This window comes from Sesamum indicum, linkage group LG6 (assembly GCF_000512975.1).
Source record: "Sesamum indicum cultivar Zhongzhi No. 13 linkage group LG6, S_indicum_v1.0, whole genome shotgun sequence".
Lineage (NCBI taxonomy): Eukaryota > Viridiplantae > Streptophyta > Magnoliopsida > Lamiales > Pedaliaceae > Sesamum > Sesamum indicum.
In genome coordinates this window covers 23,473,570-23,497,406 of record NC_026150.1, presented here as the reverse complement: position 1 = coordinate 23,497,406, position 23,837 = coordinate 23,473,570, and the positions used below count along the sequence as shown (strand labels likewise).

At 33.6% G+C, this 23,837-nt stretch overlaps 3 protein-coding genes across 10 annotated transcripts; 1 reads left to right on the top strand and 2 right to left on the bottom strand.

The window, feature by feature from the left end:
• Positions 1,219 to 4,875, top strand: LOC105165626. Of its 4 annotated transcripts, none has more exons than XM_020694495.1 (5): positions 1,219 to 1,310; positions 1,444 to 1,524; positions 2,404 to 3,423; positions 3,533 to 4,381; positions 4,487 to 4,875. In XM_020694495.1, the coding sequence occupies exons 3-5, from the start codon at positions 2,410 to 2,412 to the stop codon at positions 4,514 to 4,516; spliced, it is 1,893 nt and encodes a 630-aa protein (XP_020550154.1). In that variant the 5' UTR covers positions 1,219 to 1,310; positions 1,444 to 1,524; positions 2,404 to 2,409; the 3' UTR covers positions 4,517 to 4,875. The 4 variants fall into 4 exon arrangements, with proteins under 4 accessions (XP_020550154.1, XP_011083001.1, XP_011083000.1 ...); XM_011084699.2 differs by having other exon boundaries at positions 2,401 to 3,423; XM_011084698.2 differs by lacking the exon at positions 1,219 to 1,310 and having other exon boundaries at positions 1,349 to 1,524.
• On the bottom strand, positions 5,753 to 10,433 carry LOC105165625 (plant cysteine oxidase 4). 3 transcript variants are annotated; one of them, XM_020695172.1, is made up of 6 exons: positions 10,243 to 10,433; positions 9,487 to 9,806; positions 7,133 to 7,278; positions 6,834 to 6,903; positions 6,141 to 6,347; positions 5,753 to 6,042 (listed from the first exon to the last, which is right to left on the bottom strand). In XM_020695172.1, exons 2-6 carry the CDS (start codon positions 9,584 to 9,586, stop codon positions 5,924 to 5,926), a joined length of 642 nt encoding a protein of 213 aa, XP_020550831.1. In that variant the 5' UTR covers positions 9,587 to 9,806; positions 10,243 to 10,433; the 3' UTR covers positions 5,753 to 5,923. The 3 variants fall into 3 exon arrangements, with proteins under 3 accessions (XP_020550831.1, XP_011082998.1, XP_011082999.1); XM_011084696.2 differs by having other exon boundaries at positions 6,756 to 6,903; positions 10,243 to 10,430; XM_011084697.2 differs by having other exon boundaries at positions 6,756 to 6,903; positions 9,487 to 9,704; positions 10,243 to 10,430.
• Positions 15,324 to 22,460, bottom strand: LOC105165624 (pentatricopeptide repeat-containing protein At2g41080). 3 transcript variants are annotated; one of them, XM_020694285.1, is made up of 6 exons: positions 22,347 to 22,460; positions 21,938 to 22,247; positions 21,187 to 21,279; positions 17,440 to 19,386; positions 17,164 to 17,285; positions 15,324 to 15,994 (listed from the first exon to the last, which is right to left on the bottom strand). In XM_020694285.1, the coding sequence occupies exons 2-4, from the start codon at positions 21,990 to 21,992 to the stop codon at positions 17,558 to 17,560; spliced, it is 1,977 nt and encodes a 658-aa protein (XP_020549944.1). In that variant the 5' UTR covers positions 21,993 to 22,247; positions 22,347 to 22,460; the 3' UTR covers positions 15,324 to 15,994; positions 17,164 to 17,285; positions 17,440 to 17,557. The 3 variants fall into 3 exon arrangements, with proteins under 3 accessions (XP_020549944.1, XP_020549943.1, XP_011082996.1); XM_020694284.1 differs by having other exon boundaries at positions 21,938 to 22,454; XM_011084694.2 differs by having other exon boundaries at positions 15,325 to 15,994; positions 21,187 to 21,403; positions 21,938 to 22,454.

Genomic DNA, 23,837 nt, shown 5'->3' with positions numbered 1-23,837 from the left:
AGCTAGGTATAAGAACCCTGACCGGAACATATAGTGCAGGCAATTATTAAAATTTGAACACATGACCTCGAACTTTATGTATAAAACCTCAACTTTAATTACTAAGCTAAAACATTGCTAATTGCGTAATTATAGTTTTAAAGTGAGGCAAATGTGCGCAAAACCTAAAGAGGAAAATTAACCCAAATACCACAAAATTTGTGCTAAATCATTGCAAATTAAACATAATTACCATAAGAACTAATCATCAAAGATTTGATAAGGAGACAAAAAAAAGAAAGAGCAAAGACAAAAGGAGATCCACCTAATTATTAACTTTACCCCCAAAATATACGTTATGCAATCATTTAGATCTTTATTTAGTACTCCCTTTTCTCATGCTGAAATTCACAATTTTTCAATATTTTAATATCCAATAATATCCCAAGATTTTATGCTTAAATGAATGAACAATGATTCATGTTTATGACTAAGACTTATAGGTCCTCACCTACCAATTTAGGGTATGTGTGTGTGTTTTTTAAAATTTTTAAGAAATTAAAAAAATAGAAATAAAAAGATATAAGTTTTTTAATGGGTGTCAGGACGAGTTTGTTTTAAGTATTTATCAGATTTTATTGTTGAAAATAAATTGAAAAATATGTTTTTAATTTACAATTTATGCTTTTCAATTGTTTAAGATAAATTGATTTAGATGAAAGTTATTAGTAGATTCCTATCAACTTCTACAGTTTATCGATAAAATTGTAAATATTATTTATTTATTTTACCCAAATACTCCAGTGTAAGCTTTTTAAATTTTTTATTACTTTTTACTTTTTTTTCTCCAAGCACTCTAACCTTCACAAGGCTCAATTTTACAATTTTTTATATAACTTATTCTTATCAAAGAAATAAAAACTAATACAAAAACCCTTTAGAGTTTGTAATATGTTTGATTTTGTATTTTATATTAGTATAAGATAAATAAAAATCGAGACAATAAAATCACAACACACTAAACTATGTATTTTATAAAAATATAGACAAACATTCATGATGTTTTTGACTCTTTATGAAATAGTAAAAAATGGAAAAAAAAATTAAAAAAAAAAAAAGCAATCTTGACATGATCCCAAGAATGGATGAGCAAAAAAAGCAAAGCCCAGAAAATATTAGTATACTACCAAACCAAACTAAAGTAAAGTATTGATTCTCATAAGTCATAACCCCTCATGCCAAGAATTCAAATTTCCTACACACAAGAATATGCACAAACAATGGTGTATACTACGACTACTGTGTATATGTTCTTCCCCATTTTACACAAGGTATAATGAGCTCCTCCCCCTCTTTGTCTCCACATAGTTTAATAATCTTCTGGAAATGGAAATCATTGCACAAGCGTACAACTTGGTTTATTCCCTCTCTCTTCTTCAAGTTCTTTCCTTGGGTGTTTTACAGCTCTCATCAATAAATATGGGGTAATGGCTGTGGGAGAATCAAGAAAATCCCATTTTCAAGACTCCTCGTTCTTGAAAAAAGGTAGTAGCTTTATCTCATTGTGATCAAATCTGCATGTCCCTTCTTTGAGTGTATAGTGTGTGTATGTGGGGTTGTAATCTTTTTTTTTGAATCTTGTTTTTTTTTTAAGGAATTTGATCCCATAATCATGTCAGCTTGTGGGTGGAAAGGAAAGTTCTGGGATTTCTTCAGTTCATGCTTTAGATGAGATTCTGATTTTATGTTGGGTTCTTGAAATTTGAACCTTGAATTTAATCTTTTTTCTTGACTGGATTTAAGCTTCAACTTCTGCTGTGGATTCAACTTGTGTTTGGTCTAGTGTCTGACTTGATATGATTGTAACTAGTGATTGTTGAAACTCAGAGATGCTACTTCTTTTAGTCAGGGATGTAGATATTTCATGCATGTTCTTGGTATTTTGTGTTGCTTGATATATATAGTCTTGTGGTTATTAGCTGAGTGGTGGAAACGATGTGTTAAATTGTCAATTGAAATACAGACATATCAGAGGGCCTCTGCACTGTGCATGCCTTCTATGGTAATTGCTTAGCAGTCCATCTTGCAATTGAAATGTGATTTTTCCAATACTTGTCTGCTTTCTTGTTCACATTGTTAAAGAATGAGGGGATACAGCCACCGGTGGAGGTGTTGGGGATGGCAGTGTTGCCAAAATTTCTGTTTATTCACCAAGAATCTCTGGTAGCCGGATAGTATACGTCTGCGGTGCACCGATTAGGATGGATGTTTTGTAAATGCCAATCAAGAAAAGGTTAAATATAGTAGTATGTCTGTTCCTCATAATGCTTCACTCTGTAGCGGAAATTGCAGATTGTTACTTGCTAGTATTCCTGCTTACTTCTTGAACTGTTTTCTGATAGCAAATAATGGCACTGATAGCAGGATTAGATGCTCATGAAGGATCTGATGGAAGACAAGAAACTGAATCTCAATCAACCACTTTTATCAGTGAGACGACACTCAACGATGTCGAACACACAGAAACTTGATGAAAGAAAAGTTGACAGTGCTCGGCCTGTTATGGGTCGGATTCCTCATTACAGATCTGAACTGAAATCTGGTCCTGTTGGGAAACCTGGAGCCGTGCCTTTTCAGTGGGAACAGGCCCCCGGACGACCAAAAGAAGAGATAAAAGCACAAACCCGAAACTGTAGTAAACCTCTGATTTCCCCAAGGCTTCCTCCGGGGAGATGTCCAAAGGCTAATTCTCGTCTAGTTTCTCCCAGTACTAATGACAACAAGATCCAGGATGTAAATATTCATTGTGACTCCCTGATTGCTCTGTCTCTGGATGAAAGCATTAAAGGTTTCGGGAGCAGTAGAGAGACAATAGAGGAGGGTAAGAGTTCTGATTCAGGAGATTGTGGTGAAGCATATGTAGATGCCCTTGATACACTATCTAGAACGGGATCGTTTTCCTTAAACTGTAGTACAAGCGGCCTAACTGGCATGGATGATTTAGATGCAAAGACATCTGGTATTTTTTTGACGGATCCACAAACTCAAGACAAGTTTCTCCCAGCGGTAAAGGGAGTATCTAAGACACCTCAATATGCACCACAAAAGCAATCAATAGTCGACAAGCAACCGCAACAATTTAAGAAAATTGTTAAACAAGATGAGTCTGCCATCCAACATGGGCCGAGTTTTGCAAAGCTCTATTCCCATCACCAAAACATCAAAGACGAAGCAGAAGAAGAAGAGAGCAACGATGACTGTCATCAACATGGAAATTTGTCTGCAGTTTGTTGTTTACTGCCCCGACTTTGCTTAAATAGTTCAGTTTGCATTTTAAATCCTGTTACGGCGATGAGTATGACAACCCGACTACGAATATCTCGTGCTAATAGAATACGACCTACATCTTCATCAGCTGGTTCTTATGCCAAGACTGAGGATCAGGTAACTTCTGGTTTGTTTCCCCTGCCCACTTATGCTATTTCTTTATGAAAGCATTTGTTACTAAGTTGTATGCTTATGTTCTATCGTCCTCCTTTTCTTTCTTGAGCAGTGCAAGTCTAACATCTCTGAGATAAAACCAGTTGGCAAACTCCGAACAGCTGAACTCAAAGAGAATAAGACCAGTGTGAAAAGTGAGAGTGGTCAGTTAGAAAGCCATAACACGTTAGCATATTGTGACGAACCTCTGTCATTTCTTGAAGATACAAAGCACACAGGGACTCAGGGCTATGAATCGTGTGAGAAGAGCTTCAGAACTTTTAAGGAATTATTGGCTGATGAAGGCAGTCCAAAAGAGTTAGAATCAGGAGGTGGTGTTGTTGAGAAAACTGTCTATGTTGATACTGTCCAGGACGTGGAAGATATGAGCTCTTGTTCTCCCAATACACAAGACACTGGAGTTCCCAGATCAAGAGAAGAACACTATGATCTTAACGCTAAAAGGATAGATCAAATGCACGTAATGGAATCATCTCTTGAAGATTTCAAGATGTTGAATACAGCAGAGGGGGATGCGAAACCCAATGGTGTATCTTCAAATGATAAATCAAATGGAAAAAGCAGGAGGGGAATGCCTACTGCTTTTGGAGAAAATCAAGAACCAAACCTACATTCAACCACAACAGAAAATATAGAAGTCACAGAAAAAGAAGCTACTAAGTATGTACAAAAGCAGCCACCAAGAGCTACAACTCTTGGAAACTCCCACGCAAAATACTCAAAGTTTCCTGTTCCTCCACCTCTACCTAAATCACCATCTGATTCTTGGCTTTGCCGTACTTTGCCCTCCATATCATCAAAGAAAGCATCCCAACATTCCAAGGCACGTAGAGGGGATATTAAGTGGGAAGCAATGGTTAAATCTAAAAAGGTGCAGCATCACAACTTACATTACTCTGAGGTATGCTCGTTCTTTGCTTTGCCTAGTATCTCAAAATATTTCTTCTCATGCATACATTCATTTATGAGCATATCATTCAGCTCATGTGCTTACCTGTTTTATCAGGACCTGTTGACTCCTGCACCTGAAACTTAAGCGAACCCATACCAAAATAGTCTTGCAGCTCATCATGCCCATCTTTTGGCAAGTCCATCGCTTGATACAATAAGGTTGCCATATTTCTCTTTATAGCAATGAGTTGGTACGAGGTCATGTGCGTGCGAAGAAACATGAGATGAAATTGCATTAAGTAGATGGCTAAGGCCTTGTATATGTTCACTAGTCCTTGCCCTAAATCATGATCATTTGAGACTTCTTGAAAAGGTAGCAGAGGGACATACTCAAGAGCTCTTCCTCCTTGAGCTATACATACACTCACACAGCACGTCGTTATCGACAACTTTGTTACATGTGAATTTTTGAAGTATCTATTTAGCCCTTTTTGTTGCATCTCATCCTTGATGATAAGAAGTCTGAACTAGATAATTACTATAAGACGAGGATCAGGATCCGCCTTCTGAAGGTCTTGTAGATGCTACACTCGATGCTTATATTCGTCTCTAGTCATTTTCATATAATTTTAATAAATCTGAAACTACTTTTACTCTTGTTAATTTATATCTTAGACCATTCAAATAAATAAATAAACATTAGAGCAAACTAACTTAAAGCTAGAAAATGGCCTAAAACCTCCAAAACACAAATGGCCTAAAACCTCCAAAACACAAATGGCAATATCAATTTGATCTTTAGTAAAATCGGACATTCCATGCTAGTTAAATTAATTTATCTGATTTTATGAAATCTATAATTTCTGGTTATATATCTTATACAGCAATGTTCCTTCAATGAAATAAGAAATGATCAGTAAGGGATTTTTCTTATCCTGATCTCCTTTATATTGCGATTTTGATTTACTGTGGGAAATTCAACTTAAAGGATCATTTCTTGTTTCCCTTACTGATATAAGATATATAACCAATGTACCTAAACGTTAAAAATTCATGCCAACACATCCTTTGTGGAGATTTTTCTTCAATGAAATAGGTATAAAAACACCAAACAGTTAGATTATACCTTGTTACGAGTGGAGCATATGTTATACTGACATAACATGATCCACACTGTTTAATATTTTTACACACCCAACCCCACCTCCCCATCTTCGCATATAATATTTGCGCCTGCGGATCAAAAAGACCAATAGGGTGTCAAAAATCAATTTAAAAGCTGTAATCTCCCAACGTGCACTATCATCCTGCACAACTTTTCAAGTGTGCAGCAACACTTCAATGATCTCAGGCATCACAAGCATTTTGTGGCTAATATGTAAGAGTGAGGTTAATGAAATACTACATATAATATCTCGATTATGTACATCTCAAAGTCTACTTTCGGCCAATAATGAAAATTATTGTCATAACAGTTGAGACATGTTACTAAAATTGCAGTAATTACTTCCCACAAAGTCCCCAATGAAAAGATGACATGAAAAATTCCTTTTCAAGTTTTAATAACACGGCCCTTGTACTGTCCTCTCCTTATCACGAAGTCATCCGGAGGCTGAAACTCTTCTAACCAAGTTATTTCTGATATTGTTACTCCGTCCACCTCAATTGTACCTTAATTCAAGACACAGCAAGGCATTTAAGATCACCCTTCTTTTCTCCAATCATAATAAATGCGAAAAGATATTTTCAATTGCAATGAATGCTTTTACCAGGTAGATCTGCAGCTGGCGACCTTCTAAAATAAGTGCAATGCCGTCCGTCCTCAGAAGAGTAAGGTGGAGAAAGGATGTCAAAGATAGCACAAGGAGTGATAGCCTTGAAACAATGGATGTTACCTCCACTAGTTGGATAAAGAATTGTGGTGTCGCATGGAGCCGTCATTTCGCAATCTCTGACCACCTTTGCAGGCCTTGCTCCTGAAAATAACCATAATATGTTAATGGCTTCAGTTTATTGATAATATAGAAGGACAATAAGTACACCACAAAAGAAAATAATGTCACTCATGCAATGCATATGATGCATACAACCTCAGAGGGTTCACACACACAAGACAGGAACGAGGGGGGAAAAAAGGCTCCACATCTAGTTCACATATTTGGCATTACATTTTCTGGAAATTGAAATCAGCACAAACACAAAAGAGGTGGTCTTGAAAGGAGACATTAATAAACCCATCTGAGAGGTTAACAAGCAAAGATCCTCGTCTAAGTTGGTTCACTTTCTTTGGTGCATCCAACATAGGAAAGTTCCAAGAGGAAACATAGGACACCAGCATAAGAAACAGAATGAAGCACAAGAAATATGCCTAAGAATTACTCAACCTTGAGATGGATCAGAAGGCCCAGGAATGTCCACCCAATCATAGGATTTTACATGTAACGAACCATACAGAAGCTTACTCAGCACTGTCATCCCAGGATGATTATGAAGAGGAATAATTGAGGAAGGTGGCATGCAAAATATTCCCATCTGCCAAAAGAATCCACTAATCTCAATAATTTAAGTTTGAGGTTAGAGAGTCTTACATATGCGTCTAAATCTGTCATACAAGATGTGAAGTGATATAGTTTTACATATGCATCAAAACCTGTCATACAAATGCGGGTTCATGTGAAGCCTAATCTGCCAAAGGAAATTGTAACTTCAAAACATAAAAAAGAACAGAATGAAACTGAAAAACCATGAGGAAGAAACTTACAGAGAAGCCATCACACTCATGCACATGCAAGTATTTAATTGTGGGGAGTGATCGACGACCACCATTGCGTTCGCTATAGGAACCTTTCCAGTTCCGTACTAGTTGAGCATCTTGCTCAAGACCTACATCAGAAGGCTTGATTTTCTCTGATGACAATGGAAACAAAATGTTAAGAAAAATAAGCAAGCAACTTGAGGGCGTATATATCAATTCAAAAATTATAACTGCCTGCTGTCGCAAATTAATCTATAAACTAGTATATTATTGCATACTATAGATAATGGGATGAGTTGGAAAAAGATTCAGTTCAAGATAATACACAATGTTAAAAAGATTCAGTTCAAGATAATACGCAATGCTCAACTAAAGATTCCCGGTGAACTATTGCAGGAAAATCTCAGATATCAGACTGCCAAATTTGCAACTATGAGAATTTTCTTTTAGTGATCATTCAACTTAAATTTGAATCTGCATGGACCTAATATTGCCTATAAGACATGCTACATTTCGGTATTGATTTGAAGATCATGTACAATGGTCAAACATCTACAGTATGACCTTTTTCTGGGTTTCCTCAGGGATCCCGTATAAAACTGCATACTTCCCTCTATGTTGCATTTGCACAGATACCACAATACAAGTAAGACATGATACGGCCTAATGATACATGCGACTGGTAAAAACATACAACGCACAGCTTGAGTAGGGGACATAATTTGATATATAGCTAATATTTGATTTCAAGTATAAAGCCTATATAATGTACCCCAAAAAAGGAATAAAGCCTATATATGATTAATTCAAATTTGTCTTTCATCCATAGAGGAAAAGTCTACAATGTGTTAACTGCGAGCACATTAGAACTTTAATTTTCAGATAAGTGGGGTTAGGGCATGGATTCTAGAGGTACTCTGGAGTGCCAGCCAAGCCGAAGCATCACACAAGGTAACACAACTCAGATCTAGAACCCACTGTACATTATCCCCTTCGGTTTTCCTCAAGTACATTGACATCAAACTACAAAAGAGTGAAAATCTAAAATAGAAATGCATCCACAAATATCAATGATTCAAGGAGCATAAAAGAAAAAAATTACCAACATCCAAGACATTTTGGGTTTTGAAAATACTACGTATATTTTGATTCCATTTGCCTGTCTCTGTGGTCTGAATATTGAATTGCAATTTTTTCTTGTTAGATTGATGATCTAGCTACTCTTGCCTTTCTGAATCAGCAGGATCTGACAATAACTTTATCTCATCAATCCATAACATGATCATTTTGAAACAATTTTCAAGCTTCGTCTATCATGGAAGTTCAAACAGCTGAAAGGCATGGTTTTTACTTTGAAGCAAAGCAAGAAATTGAGTCCACATATAGTGCAGCTCCAGTGTTATGGACTCATAAAACATAAAGTGCACAAGGACTAAACTGACCTTCCGATATGTGGTATTGCCAAAAACATTGAAAATACGACTCCAAGCAAAATCATTGGATATACAATTGGAATAACACCCTCCCTTGTGACCTTGTCCTTTAACAATTACAAAACCTCCCCTCTTGTTTTGGAAATTACAATGTCTTCCCTTATTACAAATCTCTGGCTCAATCATCCCTTGTTGATAGTTCACATGACGAAATTCGTCGACATCTTCAGAAAACTTTTATTGCATTCCCAAATGCCTTTACATATTTTGATGATTTTATCCAAAAGATTATTGTAATTATCACTCTTAAGAGAATGAATAACTTTTGCTTCGCTATAAAGACTATCCCACAACTTTACAATACCTTATATTTACAAAAATTAACCATAACAACCACTAGTCAAGTTCCAACCATCCTAATAATTTATTAACAAACTAGATGTCTTTGACAATGATACTCAACTGACAAGAAGACAGGCATAACAATTACTAGCTTTCTCATTTCTCGACATTAGTTATAGACTCGTCTTTGGAATGCATACATGCCCCTATCAACCAGCTGCTTTATGACTCGAGGAAAATATTGTTTTTCATTGCCAAAATTAATAGATTACATTCACTAAACATAAACTAAAACCAGCAACCAGAAACAAGGAGATAAATGTTTATATTCACCCATTAGTTTATTAAAGGTGTTCATCCAGTACAGATAACATACCATATTGCTCACATTCAGAGACGTAGCTCTTTAAAAGTATTAATTAGTAAGTAACTTATATCCATTTTATGAACAGAAACCAAGTTGTTAAGATTCTACACATGATCACACAATAAATAAATAAGATCTTGTCTCATTATAACTTTCAAGAGTAGACATAGTTAAACTGTGGAAAAAGAAAAGGACAAGAAGGATTTTGCCTTTCTTACCTAAAAGATTGCGGACTTTTTCTAGACCTTCTTCCGAAATGGGTCCATTAGGCGTAAGTGCTGCTTTACACGCGTTGTAAAGCTTCTGCACAGCTGGCATTGTATGGATAACTCAACCGACTAAACTCTAAGAAACTGTTAATCTAAACCGCTAGGATTTGGAATTCAATCAAGGGTCCTCTATTTGCGGAAGACCCTTTAGCTTAATTGCGTCAAACCTGGTGCAATAATCAATAATCATAGTTGGAACAAAAACTGATCATCAAATCTGTGTATCCACATTGGCACTTTACATAATTCTTCTCTGTCGCAGGCAAGACCTATTAAACAGTTGAAAATGACAACAATTTAACTCGACTTCACGAGTAAATTATAAAAAGAACACACCAAAAAAAGAATAAAATTCCACACACAATCATGCAGCTCCATGAAAACTCCTAATTTGAAGAAACCCAAAGAAAAAAACAGACTAACGAGTATAAATTAGTCCAGTGTGACTTTCCATGAAACGAGTGTTGTTAAAAGGGAGAACCGGGATCCTTATATTAACTCAAATTGATCAAAATTGAAATCAATAGCACACAAAAAAGCCACAAATTGACAAATAAAGCGAAAAAATTCAAAACCAGAACCAAAAAGAAACTACCCCAGACAATAAAAACTACAGTACAACAGAATATCACATGCCAGACAAACACGAACACAAAGCAACAATAATTATAGGTATGCTTTCTCAAGCAGCGGAGAGGGTCTTACCGATAACACGAAATCACAGCGGGCGTTGAGGGATTGAAGAAAGACCGATCGGCGTTCTATAGAGACAGAGAGGTGTACGTATATGTGGGCTTTGGTTCAGCGGAGCGGGAGTGGGGATGGGGGAATAAGGGAAATTGGAAAGAGAGTTTGGGGGTCCGGCGAAGGTCCGAAGCTGATTTTTGCTTTTCATATAATTTGATTCTTCTGACCACTTCACTTATTTGCCCTCACTACCCCACTTAAGTTGCCAAATTGCAATCCTTCCCCCTTTCTTTTGGAAAAATTGCACTTCCAATCCCCAATTTATTAGGTAATATGTATAGCTTAATTGGGTTAGAAAATTATAACACAATGTACGGTTGAAATTTCAAAACTCTCTACTTAGCAACATATATTAGGTTCGAATTCTGCAAATGTAGGTATTTAATATATTTGTCTATATATTTTACTCTTATTTATAATATAATTTAAAAATAAAAAATTATCTATTATATACACGCATGAATAACGTACTACAATGGCAAGTACAGAGTTAAAAATAGTCAATTTTTAAATTCGTACACCTAATTTGCAAAATATCTGGGATTGAGTTAATCGTCACATTTTTTTTTCATTCAAAAATTAAGGACATAACTATGACGGCTACATAATATAAAAGGCTAGAATAGGCTATTTTTTTCAAAATGTGGTAGTGAATTTGGGAATGACTCTATAGTTTGGGACTAAAAATGTAATATCTCTCTCTATTCTTTTTTTAAAACTAATTTTAGTGTGTGATGTTAAACTAATTATTGAGATGCTTTATTCTTATTCAAGAATACTTAGACTTTTTATTTGACATGTTTCTTCTATATTTATTTTGCTTAGACTTTTTGTTTTGATTTCATCTTTTTTGACTATTTGCACCATAATTAAAGAACATTACGAATGTGTGTCTCATTTTGCAAGACATGCAGTCTTATTTTGTATTTTCTAATTATTGTTGTGCGCGGTTTTTACGAGCATATAATTCTTTTTTTTATGTGAGATGATAAAAAAAAATTATAATAATCGTGAAGAAGTAAGGTGAGAGAGAAATATGGAGTAGTGGGTAGTCAAGAAGAAAAATATATAATTATGATATTATTAAAAAAGTATATCGAAATTACTCATTTGACCAACTCTTTTTAAAAAAAAAGAAATAAAAATAAAGGGTAAATTTGGGTATTCAAAAATTAGTATAACAGGAGATTTTTTGTTATAATTGTATAGATTCGTACCCACACTAATATGAAAAAAAATAAAATTAAATATATTAAAAATATTTTCAAAAGTATAAGTAAATAAATAATAAAGAAGGCTTAAAATTTACATGTTGATCTACATTTATTATTATGCATCAATCATATATAATAAATTAATTAATATGTTTTTATAATATTATTTAAATTTAAAAAAAAATCAATGTGAATCTCATTCATTGATGGTTGATTTTTGAGTCATGATTTATTGATAATAAATGTAGAAAATAAATTACTTCTCGAACATTACCGGGTACTGAGGTACGTTAGAGTCTTCTGGAATTAGTCTGAGGTGTTTCTCATGATTTCAGCTTATATTTGGATCGGTAAATTTGAATGGAGGATTTCAAATTTTTCACAATAAATTATTTATTTTATTTAAATAATTCTAAATTCAAATTATTGTAAATCCTTTAACTCTAGATTTAAATTGTGTTTTTGTTTTGAGGTTTCATGAATAAATTCGAGGTCATGGATTCGAATCCCATCAAATGTATGGGTGTTTGTTACACTTAATATGAGTTTATTGTAATGGATATTTGTCTCATGTGAGTTTATTGTAATGTCAGTTCATTGTACTATAAACTCATTAAGCGAATAGCTGTATTTTTATCAGTTTATTGGTATTGATGTAACAATACATTAATCACCATTTCTATCTAAAAAATTGTATTTTGTTAAATATGCATGAATTTCAAATTCTTTGAGTATGGAGTCATTTGAAATGCTTTTTTCAAATCCTTCCATAAAATCCAAATATAGCATCAAGAAAATTGTTCTTCGACTTATGAATTTGAAGTTAAGGATTTCAGATCATACTAACAAATTCCCAGTACTTGTTTGGGTAATCCTTTATTACAAAGGATCCGAAATGCTTCAATTCTCATTTTGAACCATTTTTAGTGACATTTATCATGAATTTCAAACTACTCTAATATGGAATTAGTTGAAATCATTTCTCCAAATCCCTTGTTTAAATCCGAAAACCATTCATCCAAACACATCCCACTGAAATTACCGTCTCAAGAGGTCTATTTATCATAGTTGTTAAAAGGTTAAGTGTGAAAAGGCACAACACAAGCGCCTGCAAAGATCATGATGAATAAATCAATACGCAAAGGATCGTTTATCACATTTTAAAGTCACATGCTAATGTCACATTCCGACGTGCATTGTATCCTGTCTCATTTTTAAATTTAAAAAAAGGGTACCCATCAATCGCACAGTGATTTGATACGAATATCTAATACTAAATTGTGATAGAAGATCCGTAGCATATGATATAATTAATTAATTTGAATAGTGGAGGCAAAATGAATATATCCTACAACTATAAAACATGAGGTGAATGCAAGTGATAAAGGCTCCTATTCATTTTCTTGGGAAGAGAATGGATGCTGTGTTCCTACGCTTTCCACTGTCTTCTTCTCACAAATGATTCCCAGTAGCCTTATTTTGTCAATTTGCTATGCACTTCCATTTTCTCACAATTAAATGATTTACTTTTAATGTAGTTGTTGTGACGTGGCACGTAATATTTATGTGCATACAATCAAATTGATACGACAGAAATTTTAAAAGCAAAAACTACTATCGATTAAAAGTGAAGCAAGTGATAAGTATGAGATATAAGTGAAAGTGTAGGATAGACATGATAGTGACGACTGACAAGCAATTAAAGATGACGTGAATTATTTGAAAGAAATAATTAATTGATACATTATAGATATTTAAGGGTATAATTGATATTTTAAAATTTAATGGTTGTGAAAACTATTTTTTTTTTATGGTGAGACGGGGTTCCCAACATAATTTATTTGATGCAATGTGAGAATTATCCATATTATATATAAATTGATTAGAAAAGTGAATTCAAATTAATAAGAATTGGGAAGAAAATAATTTTTATAAAGTATTCGTTCTATAAAAAAGTCTATACGAATCGATCCAATTTCTAGTTGCAGTTAGAAATACAATGCATAATAATATTTTTGAAAATATGAAAAAAATTATTGAACAATACCTTAAGTTATGAGTGGTAGAAGATTGTATCTGACAAAAATTTTCTTGAACACCACATTCTTTGTTGTTTTTTTTTTTTTCAGCCTCATTCGATTATTTGTTGTAATTTTGTATGTAAATAAAAAATATTTCAGAATCATGAAAAATTATATCGAGCCAAAAAGTAAATAGAATAAAATCTATCATTTTTATAACTAATTAATACTTACATTTATATAGATATTTAATTTTGAAATATAAACTTTAGTATCTATGATGTTAATTTAATTTTTTAATTTAAATTATAAAAAAATAAAAATTTAATATACTTTTATGGTATTTTAATTTTAAGTAATATATCTAAGAACTAAATTATTTAATTTTTTAGGAGGGAGAAAAATATCAACACCCCCCACCCCAACATACACACACACAAAATAACAACCTCAAAATAAAAGGATGGTAATTTTTATAAGATTAAAATATATATATATATATTTTAGTTAAATTAGTCCAAAAAGGATTTTCCTTAAAACACAAGGATTTTAAGCTTTTCCTAAAAAATATAAGGAGATAAAATAAAATTTTAGCATTTATTAGTCAAGTCAGCAACCATTAACTAACGCCACGTGACTCAACACATGCCTTTACTGTTCACATTTTACAGTGCAAGACCAATAGTGTTAAAATTTTAAGATTTTAGGACTAAAAGTGTCGGCCCCGTAAAGTGGGGACCTAAAAGTAAAAACGAGCCTATCTATTGGATCAAAAGTGCGATTTTTCCTGTTTCTTATTTCAAACGATATTTTTTTTTTAATTACCAATGATATTTTCCTTTAGAAAATAAATTATCTTAAATTAAGTCTGTCTTGCAACTATTATTTTCAAGTTGAAAATACTCTATATTAAAAAGTCAAGCTTTTTTCTTGAATTTTTGACTAACTTTATTAGATTGGTTCTTTGAGTTAATTATCATATTATTTTATTTAGGTCCTTTTACAAGGAAAGCATTAGATTCTTTCATTATTTCACTGAAAGGATAGTCAAACTGATTGAATTTTAAATTTGACACTAAAAAGGTGATGTTATCTTCAAACAAACTTTGACATTATCTGTACTATTTCTTCAAATATGAAAATTTAGGAATAGGTTTGTAGTAGTAAAATTATTGGAATTTGGGTGTTCCAGGCACAAATCCAACAGTATGTGAAGGTTGAATATGGACATTTTAACCTTCTCAACTCACTAACTAAATCATTGTTGGTATGAAGAATTACAACAATTACATATTTAGAGCAGGCAACACCATCATTTTCTGCTTTACTGCTAGTTATCATATTACCAAATCTTTAATCAGAGAAACAAAACTCACCGGGAATCGGCCCAATCCAAAATTCAGTTTGGTTTTCAATTATTTTCTTTTTAAAAAAAATTAGTTATTCAGTTCGTTTTTTTATACCGATTAATTGAACGGAACTGAATATCGAATTTTAAAATACATATGTATTCGTAAATATATAATATTATGAATAAATATAAATATAATAAAAAATAATATATACATATTAAATTATCTTAATATATGTATTTATAATAAAAAATAATAATTTTATAGTTAATACATATTTAATTATTAATAAATAAATTAAAATTACATTTTTTTCTAATTTTTGGTTAGTTCAATAAAAAATCAAACCGAACCAAAATAAATTCAATTATTACCGAACCAAACCCAAACCAAACATTCGATTCGGTATTCGGTACGCAAAATGGCGTACCAAAATTTCAAATCAAATAAACTTTTGGTTTGATTCAATTAACCCAATTATTGAACACGCATAACACACTCTCACATCTCTATCTTACACACATCCCTCTTTCTCTCTCTCTCTCACACACACAAACACGCTCACAAACTCTTTTCTCATTTACACACCATCTCACATCTCTTTATCACATACAACCTTCTTCTCCACGTACACACACAACATAGAGAATTTGGTTGATGATGATGAAGAAAATTGTTTCTCAACAAATATAGAGATTTGGTTGTACGACTAGGTGCTCCTTTAAAATAAGGATTGAAAATGTTATGAATTATTTTAAAAAATGTAGCATTTTGTTAGATATTTAGTAGATTTTATTACTTTATGATTTAACAAATGAAATTTTATGTATATGATCATTAGACAGAAATGATGTGATACAAATTTAGTCGTATTACATCACAAGTAGTAATTATCTTTTTCAATAATTTTAAAACATTGTCTTTTTTTCTTTCAACTTGTGGAAAATTTTGAAATCTTTAAATTCAAATTAATAAAATAATTTATACTAACCAGACGCAACCCATTTTGAACTCGACTCATTTGGACCCGACCCAATCCGCTAGCTGTAGAGATCTACTACTTTCTTATTCATAAACAGCATTCCCAACCTCCACCCCTGAGGGAAGGGTACGGCTTCAGCTCCTGCAAGCAATAGAGGCAAGCATCAATTAGTCTATGAACACCAGTTTTATCCAGTGGGCTAAAGAGGCAAGTAATAAATACTTGGGAGGAAGTTTGTCAAAGAAACTTAATTACGGCTGTGATGTATCTGTGCACATGCGGACATCTGAGGCTCAAGATATAAAGGATACTATATATTAAGGTTTAATCTTGTTGTAATGATACATGTGATATAGAACGTCTTATTTCTTCTACAGATGAACAACATAAGAGCGGAACACAGAATTCAAGTGAAGGAGCAATCTTTTTGTTTGATGTATAAATGGATGATCATGCTTAGGAGGTCAAATATGGGTTGCAGTTTATGTGGACATGATGGAGGAGACCTGAAATCTTACCACCTCACATAAGACATGAAAATAAAGTCTAAAATCCACATATTTTCCTATCAAAAGAAATCCAAAATTTGGTATTTTTAGTCTACTCGTCTAAAGATTATCCTCCAATACATCCTTGGAGCTCTCTCGGCAACAAGTTAGATTCGGCTCCTCATGAAGATCACACTGTTTCATTTACCAAAAGATCAGCTATTTCATGTACTACTCTGAGATAAAACACAGAATACTATTTTCCAAGACCCACTTCCCCGTTATATTCAGGATATATATTGTTTTCTTACAAGTACGCCTTATCAAAATTGTAAACATTACATGTTCATCTTATCACAATTCCTAAACATCACAACACACCCTTAGTAAGAATGCTATAGACATCCTCTAAGAATAATAAAAACCTTAAAAAGACACCCCTATTAGCTTTATACCCCCTATCGTTACATACAGAAATTACATCATGATCTGTTCAACATATACTAACAAGAACATACAAATTGTGTGTACACTTGATAATCATGAACCTAATGAAAGAAATAAAGCCTACAATATATACATTTCTTCTATCCATATTAAATATAGAGATTTTCCTGATCAAAATTTCCAAATATTATCTCAAAACATAAAATACAAACATATAAGTATCTTCATATTTTTATATCTAGGATAAAAATAAGAATTTTACTACTTCTATTTGGATTTCCAAACTAAGCACGTTCAGAGGTGTAGATTAATTTTCAAAGTGTCGAGAAAATAAAGTATTTTATGCTATTTCAAAGGGGTCCACGCATAACTAACCTTGAGAATTAATCTTCAAACTTTTACATGCGTATGTCCTACCCTTGCCATGAGCTCTGCGTCTCTTTCAGATAAATACCATGTGATCAATCTGCATTGCTTACCAGTTCAATTCACGCAATCTGTGGGCAAAGGTAAAGACAGTAAATGAAGCAAACAATTTCCATGAATATTAATTTTTGGAGCTTTCACTAGAATTAACATAAAAAATCACATGATAAAATCGTCAGTAATGTTTGGAACCATGCTGTAACATAAAAAAATTGTGTAACTTACCATGTGTGATAGAATTTAGCTATAGCGTAATGTTACAAGAGAAGGAACAGAGGATTTAATCAGGACACACGGCAAGTACTAGAGGCAACTGCTTGAGTAACTCCAGTAGTTAATGACCTCACCAATAATCCCCACAAGAACAATATCCATTTTTGAAATGATGAAACCTACTAGAATCTCGTACGATGATTTCTCGATTTTTAACCACAGATATATACTTCATAGCAACATGACAATCGTCACAGACACGCAAATTCTTCATTATCCTAATTGGAACACCATCTGGTGTGTTCATCAGAGCAAAGGCAACAGCCAATTTTTCACTGTGGTGTACCAAGTTGTATTCCTTTTCCTCTACATCCATATCATGCAGAACGGCACCTATATCAGGTGCATATCCAAGTGACTTCAGTTCAGCCATCAGCTCTTGCAAGTATGAGTCAATGTCTTCCGAATTTGGATGAGATTTATCACCCATTACGAAATGGTAAACTTGATTTTTTAATTCAAACCAGCTTATCCCGGGTTCTTTCTTGACCATCCTCTCCCTCATTTTTCTTCTAACATCTGAAACGTCCTGCCATCTTTCAGCACAGGCTTGGGTATTTGAGAGGAGCACATAAGAAGCCGAATCCTGAGGATCGATTTTTAAAATCTCCTCAACTATTCTTTTAGCCATGTCTGCATTTTTATGAATTTTACAAGCCGATAGCAAAGTTTTCCATGTAATGGCATCGGGCTCGACAGGCATGGATCTGATAAAGGCTTCTGCTTCGTGCAGACAGCCTGCTCTTCCAAGGAGATCAACCACGCAGGTACAGTGTTTGACATGAGGTTCAAAGCCATACTTTTTTACCATCATATCAAAAAATTCAAGCCCCTTATCTTTCAATCCACAGTGGCTGCAAGAGTAGAGTAAGCTTAAGAAAGTGACTTCATTGGCTTCTAGTCCGTCACACTTCATCCTGTTAAATAACTCAATTGCTTCCTCTCCTTTTCCATGAAAACCATACGCGGCAATCATAGAACTCCATAAAACAAGATCATCCTCAGCTCTTCCTCTCTCCCCAAAGACTCTCACAGCATCATCTAAGCAGCCACATCGTGAATACATACTAATTAGTGAACTAATAACTGCAGCAACTGACATTGCCCCAGCTTTTATCACCTCAGCATGAATCTGCTGGCCTTGCCCAAGAGTTGATAGCTCAGAACACGAACTGATAACGCTTACAAAAGTGATTTTATCAGGCTGGAAACCAGCAATTTTCATTATGTAGTACTGATCCAACGCACCCATGGCGCACCCGTTCTGCACTAGCCCAGCAATAAGTGTGTTACAAGCAACAACATTATGAACTGGCATAGACTGAATCACTCTCTGACCCTCGCGCAAAATACCACACCTCATATACATATGTGCCATGGAACTGCCAACAACCAAATCCATCTCCAAACCTGATCTTATGGCATAACCATGAACCTGTTTTCCCTTAATCAAATCCCTCAATCCTGCACATCCTCTCAACACACTCCCCAGTGTGTACGCATCAGGTAAAAACCCATTCACATGCATTTTAGTGAACAATCTCAATGCCTCCTCATTAAATTCAGACTTGATCAGTCCCATGATGACCGCATTCCATGTGGCTGAATTCCTCCGACCCATTTCCTTAAAAACCTCGATTGCAGCACCCAATTCGCCATTCTGTATGTATCCTCCAATTAAGATGTTATAGGACATGACATTTCTTTCTGGCATTTTATCGAACACCTTCAGAGCGGCCTCCACATGGCCCAATTTAGCATAAGTGTTAACCAGGTGGTTGGATACAAACTTCAATTTTAACCAATCCCTTGTAATGATGATGGAATGGAGCTGTTGGGCCAATGAGGGGGACCGGTGTTCAACGCATGCTTTGAGGAGATCAGAGAGGAGAAGTGGGTCTGAACATAGAAGCGAGAAATTGAACATTATAAAAATCATGCATCATTAATGAACATTAATGTACATGAGTAACTTCCTTATTGTCTACAACAACTTTATTAACATAAGGTTCATATTCAAAATTATATAGGTTTCTTAAGTGGTTGATTTTTTGGTAACCATGTATTGGCAATTGCATATCTTGCTTTATGATAGTCAATAAGTTCTACAATTTAGTGCTTCACATTTCAAATCTTAGACATCCTCTTGCTCTAAGCTGAACCAAAATGCATTAGTAGCTTTACGGACATTTGAGCCAACACAAGCTGACATTGAGGCACAAGTATTAATCCAAAAAAGTAGTATATACTCAAGAAGTCATCACCAATTCATTAACATTGGATTGGATCATTACCTAACTTATGGCCTTGTTGTTTCCCATTCATGTTTTACCTTCAATGTGTCACGTCCATCTATTACATTCTACATGTATAAGATGGAAATAGGATGGAAAACAGTTTAAAGAGAAGGACAAGCTCCTACAGCATGTACAAGATGATGGATGGCACTTCTGGAACAAGCAGATTGGAAATCCAAGTTTCAGCCTTTAAATCTGGCTGATATCAGCAAAATATAAGCTCCAATAAAACCTAGCGGCCAATTAGAAATGACAAGATATTGAAGCCCAACTGTGACCATGTTTCCAGAAATACATAAAAACACCAAACTGCAGCATACCTATGATCGAGTAAAACACTAATAGAATGTGAAAGCGGGCTATGATATTAAATCAGGCATCACCCATGAACATAATATATCAGGGTCACCTATTCTCCAACCAAATAACTTTGTTAATATAAGACTCATATTTTAAGTTATATGTTTCTTAAGTGCTTGATTTTTCTCTAGCCAGGTACTCCCTATCGCATCACTTGCTTTTTAATAGCGAATAACTTCTAATATTCATAGTTTCACATTTGGAAATCTTAGAAATCCTTGCAGTAAGCTGAACATGAAAGACTTGAGCATGAGTAGCCTTTACGAAAATTCTCTCCAACATAAGCTGAAATTCAGGCACGAATAGTAATCTCAAGCCGTATATACTCGAAGCGTCATCCCCAATCCAATAAGATTGTATGCTTTAGCTAGTTTTTTATGCCTTGGTATTTTTCGTTCATGTTTTAAGTTTTATCTTCAATGTGGCAAGACCATATATTAGATTCTACCTCCATAATATCATCATAGTTTGTCTAAAATAAAGTAACAGGTGAGTAGATATATCATTACACGACGAGCACACAGTAATGCTAGGGAATATGGGTAAAACAAAGAGATAAAGGGCCAATCTTAAAATGACTAATTAATAATGCATAATTTGGCATCTTTAAAATTTCCTACGAAATATGAATGAAGGACGATGATCTATGAGGTTGCCATGGAATCAACCAGCTGCTTTATGACTTAAGGCAAATATTATTTGTCGTTGCCAAAATTAATAGATTACATTCACTAAACATATACTAAAACCAGCAATCCGAAACAAAGGAGATAAATGTTTATATTACCCATGTAGTTTCTTAAAAGTGTTCATCCAGTAAATGATAACATACCATATTGCTCACATTCGAACACATAGCTCTTTAAAAGTATTATTTAGGAAGGAACTTATATCCACTTTATCAACAGAAACCAAGTTGTTAAGATTCTACACATGATCACCAAATAAACAAATAAGATCTTGTCTCGTTATAAATTTCAAGAATAGACATAATTAAAACTGCAGAAAAAGAGAAGGACAAGAAACATTTTGCCTTTCTTACCTAAAAGATTGCGAACTTTTTCTAGACCTTCTTCCGAAATGGGTCCATTAGGCGTAAGCGATGCTTTACACGTGTTGTAAAGCTTCTGCACAGCTGCCATGGTATGGATAACTCAACCAATAAACTCTAAGAAACTATTAATCTAAAATGCTAGGATTCGGAATTCAATCAAGGGTCCTCTATTTCTTGAAGGCCCTTTGGCTTAATTGCTTCAAACCTGGTGCAATAATCAACAATCACAGTTGAACAAAAACTGATCATCAGTGTATCAACACTGGCACTTTACATAATTCTTCTCTATCACAGGCAAGACCTATTAAACAGTTGAAAATGATAAAACACGACTCACGGTTAAATTGCAGAAAGAATATACCAAAAAAGAATAAAATTCCACACATAATCATGCAGCCCCATGAAAACTGCTAATTCGAAAAAACCCAAAAAGAAGAAAAACAGACAAAATATGAGTATAAACCATTCCGGTGTGACTTCGATAAAAGGAATGTGGTTAAAAAGGGAGAACCGGGGTCCTTAGATTAACTCAATTTGATAAAAATTGAAATTAACAGTACACAAAAAAGACACGTATTGACAAACAATAGCGGAAAAAATCCAAACCAGAAGCAAAAAGAAACTATCCCAGACAATTCAAACTACAGTACCACAGAATCACACACTCCAGACAAACACAAACACAAAGAAAAACAATAGTTTATTGGTATGCTTTCTGAAGCAGCAGAGAGGGTCTTACCGATAAAAAAAATCAAAGCGGGCCGTTGAGGGATTGAAGAAAGACCGATCGGCATTGTATAGACAGAGAGGTGTATGTATATATGGGCTTTGGTTCAACGGAGCCGGAGTGAGGATGGGGGTGGGGGCGTGCGAATAAGGGAATTTGGAAGGCTATAGGACGGCTTCCACTAGTTCGCGAGCTCCAGCTTGCTAGCTCGAGCCTATTTTTGGAGGTCGCCGAGCTCGAGCTGTTCGAATAAGGGAGCTCGAGCTGGAGCTCAGATTTTCGGCCGAGCTCGGCTCGCTTGCCCAGAAGGATCCATTGGTTTCTATAATCAGAGGAATACTCTCCTCAATCAGACATTTCATCAAACACTCTGAAAACAAAACTTGGTCAGAAAATTTCTTCTACAGTGCAAAAAATTTACCAAAAACCAAAATCGCCTGTTAATGGTGGAGTCGAGCGAAGGTGTGCCGATGGAGTCCTCCAATTTTTTCTTCGCGCCACAGAAAAGAGTCAGAGATAGAAAAAGAGTTCTCACTTCTCAATAGTGAATAGGCAATTCTCAATTTCTCACGTTACATATTTACTACCTTTTTAGCTTTTCTTTCTTATTTCTAGTTCTTATTTTTAATGAATTATTTGATTGATTTATTTATTTAATAAATATAGGATTAAAATAACTAATAATAAATGTATTTTTGTGTAGTGGATATATATTAGATATAATAGTAAATTTTATATATATTATATCAAATATTTATTTACAAAATAAAATATCAAAACGTACTAAATTATCAATTAAACTTGTTTTTTTAAATATACAAACCAAAATACCATATTTTAAAATCATCTAAAACTAAAATATATATAACTAATAATTCTAATTTATTGTGAATTTTAAACACAAGTTTTATTTTAGTGGATATTGAAATTATAACGATAAAATTCGTATGCATTATATTAAATATTTATTTATAAAAAAAAATACCAAAATATACTCCATTGTTGATTGAGCTTATTTTTAGATAATATAAACTAAAGTACCGTATTTTGATATCATCTAAAATTAAAATATGAGATATGGATTAATAATTCTAATATATAGTGAATATAAATGCTTTTTGTTGTGATGGACTGAAATTGTAACATATGCATTATTTTAAATATTTATTTATAAAAAAATTATCAAAACATACTAAATTATTTGGATTGAAAAAATTTTGAAATTATAGATTTCGAATGCTTTATAACAAATATATTGAATTTGTAGGGGTAATTTTAAATTTAAAAGATTTCAAATCTTTCAATTCCAATTTTAAACTACGTTTTGTTGAGTATTGATGGATTTTAAGTTCTTTTGATCATCTGAAATTATTTTTCTAAATCCTTTCTTAAAGTCCCAATCAATCAATCAATCCAAATGCATTGAACTGTCTTTTGGATATCGTTTGGATCCTGAGAGAATTTTGAGGTATCCGACTTGTGTTATTTTTATATTGTTTAACAATTATTACAAGAATACTATTCTTATATTGTTTAAAATTTGTTTATATTTTACTGAATATTGGCTCGTATTCTTTAAGAATTTTCGTAACCTATTATTCTTGTAATAATTGAGTTAGGGTTCTATATAAAAACTTATTTTTACACCTTACAATTCTAGAGATAATTACACTCCCTTTTCATGAGGTTTGGTGTAATATACGTAGATACTCTGTGGTTTGTAAAATTGTATCTAGAACTGCGGTCTCCTTTTGTATAACAAATAAGTTTCGTTAGTCAAAATTCGTCAAATTTGATGATATTAACAAAAAAATCAGATAAAATTCATATTTACCCCCAATTGACTTATTTCTGATTTATTACAAATAAATATTTTCATGACTAAATTACTCTTATACATATCCACATGTTA

Coding starts and splice junctions, on each gene's coding strand:
- LOC105165626 (XM_020694495.1), top strand. CDS start 2,410: ATGCTCATGAAGGATCTGATGGAAGACAAGAAACTGAATCTCAATCAA. Junction 3,424..3,532: donor ATGCCAAGACTGAGGATCAG/GTAACTTCTGGT, acceptor TTTCTTGAGCAG/TGCAAGTCTAACATCTCTGA. Junction 4,382..4,486: donor ACAACTTACATTACTCTGAG/GTATGCTCGTTC, acceptor CTGTTTTATCAG/GACCTGTTGACTCCTGCACC.
- LOC105165625 (XM_011084696.2), bottom strand. CDS start 9,586: ATGCCAGCTGTGCAGAAGCTTTACAACGCGTGTAAAGCAGCACTTACG. Junction 7,279..9,486: donor AAAAGTCCGCAATCTTTTAG/GTAAGAAAGGCA, acceptor CATTGTCATCAG/AGAAAATCAAGCCTTCTGAT. Junction 6,043..6,140: donor GCCAGCTGCAGATCTACCTG/GTAAAAGCATTC, acceptor TCTTGAATTAAG/GTACAATTGAGGTGGACGGA.
- LOC105165624 (XM_020694285.1), bottom strand. CDS start 21,992: ATGCCGATCGGTCTTTCTTCAATCCCTCAACGGCCCGCTTTGATTTTT. Junction 21,280..21,937: donor CGCTTTGATTTTTTTTATCG/GTAAGACCCTCT, acceptor ATACCATGGCAG/CTGTGCAGAAGCTTTACAAC. Junction 19,387..21,186: donor AAAAGTTCGCAATCTTTTAG/GTAAGAAAGGCA, acceptor TTCTATGTTCAG/ACCCACTTCTCCTCTCTGAT.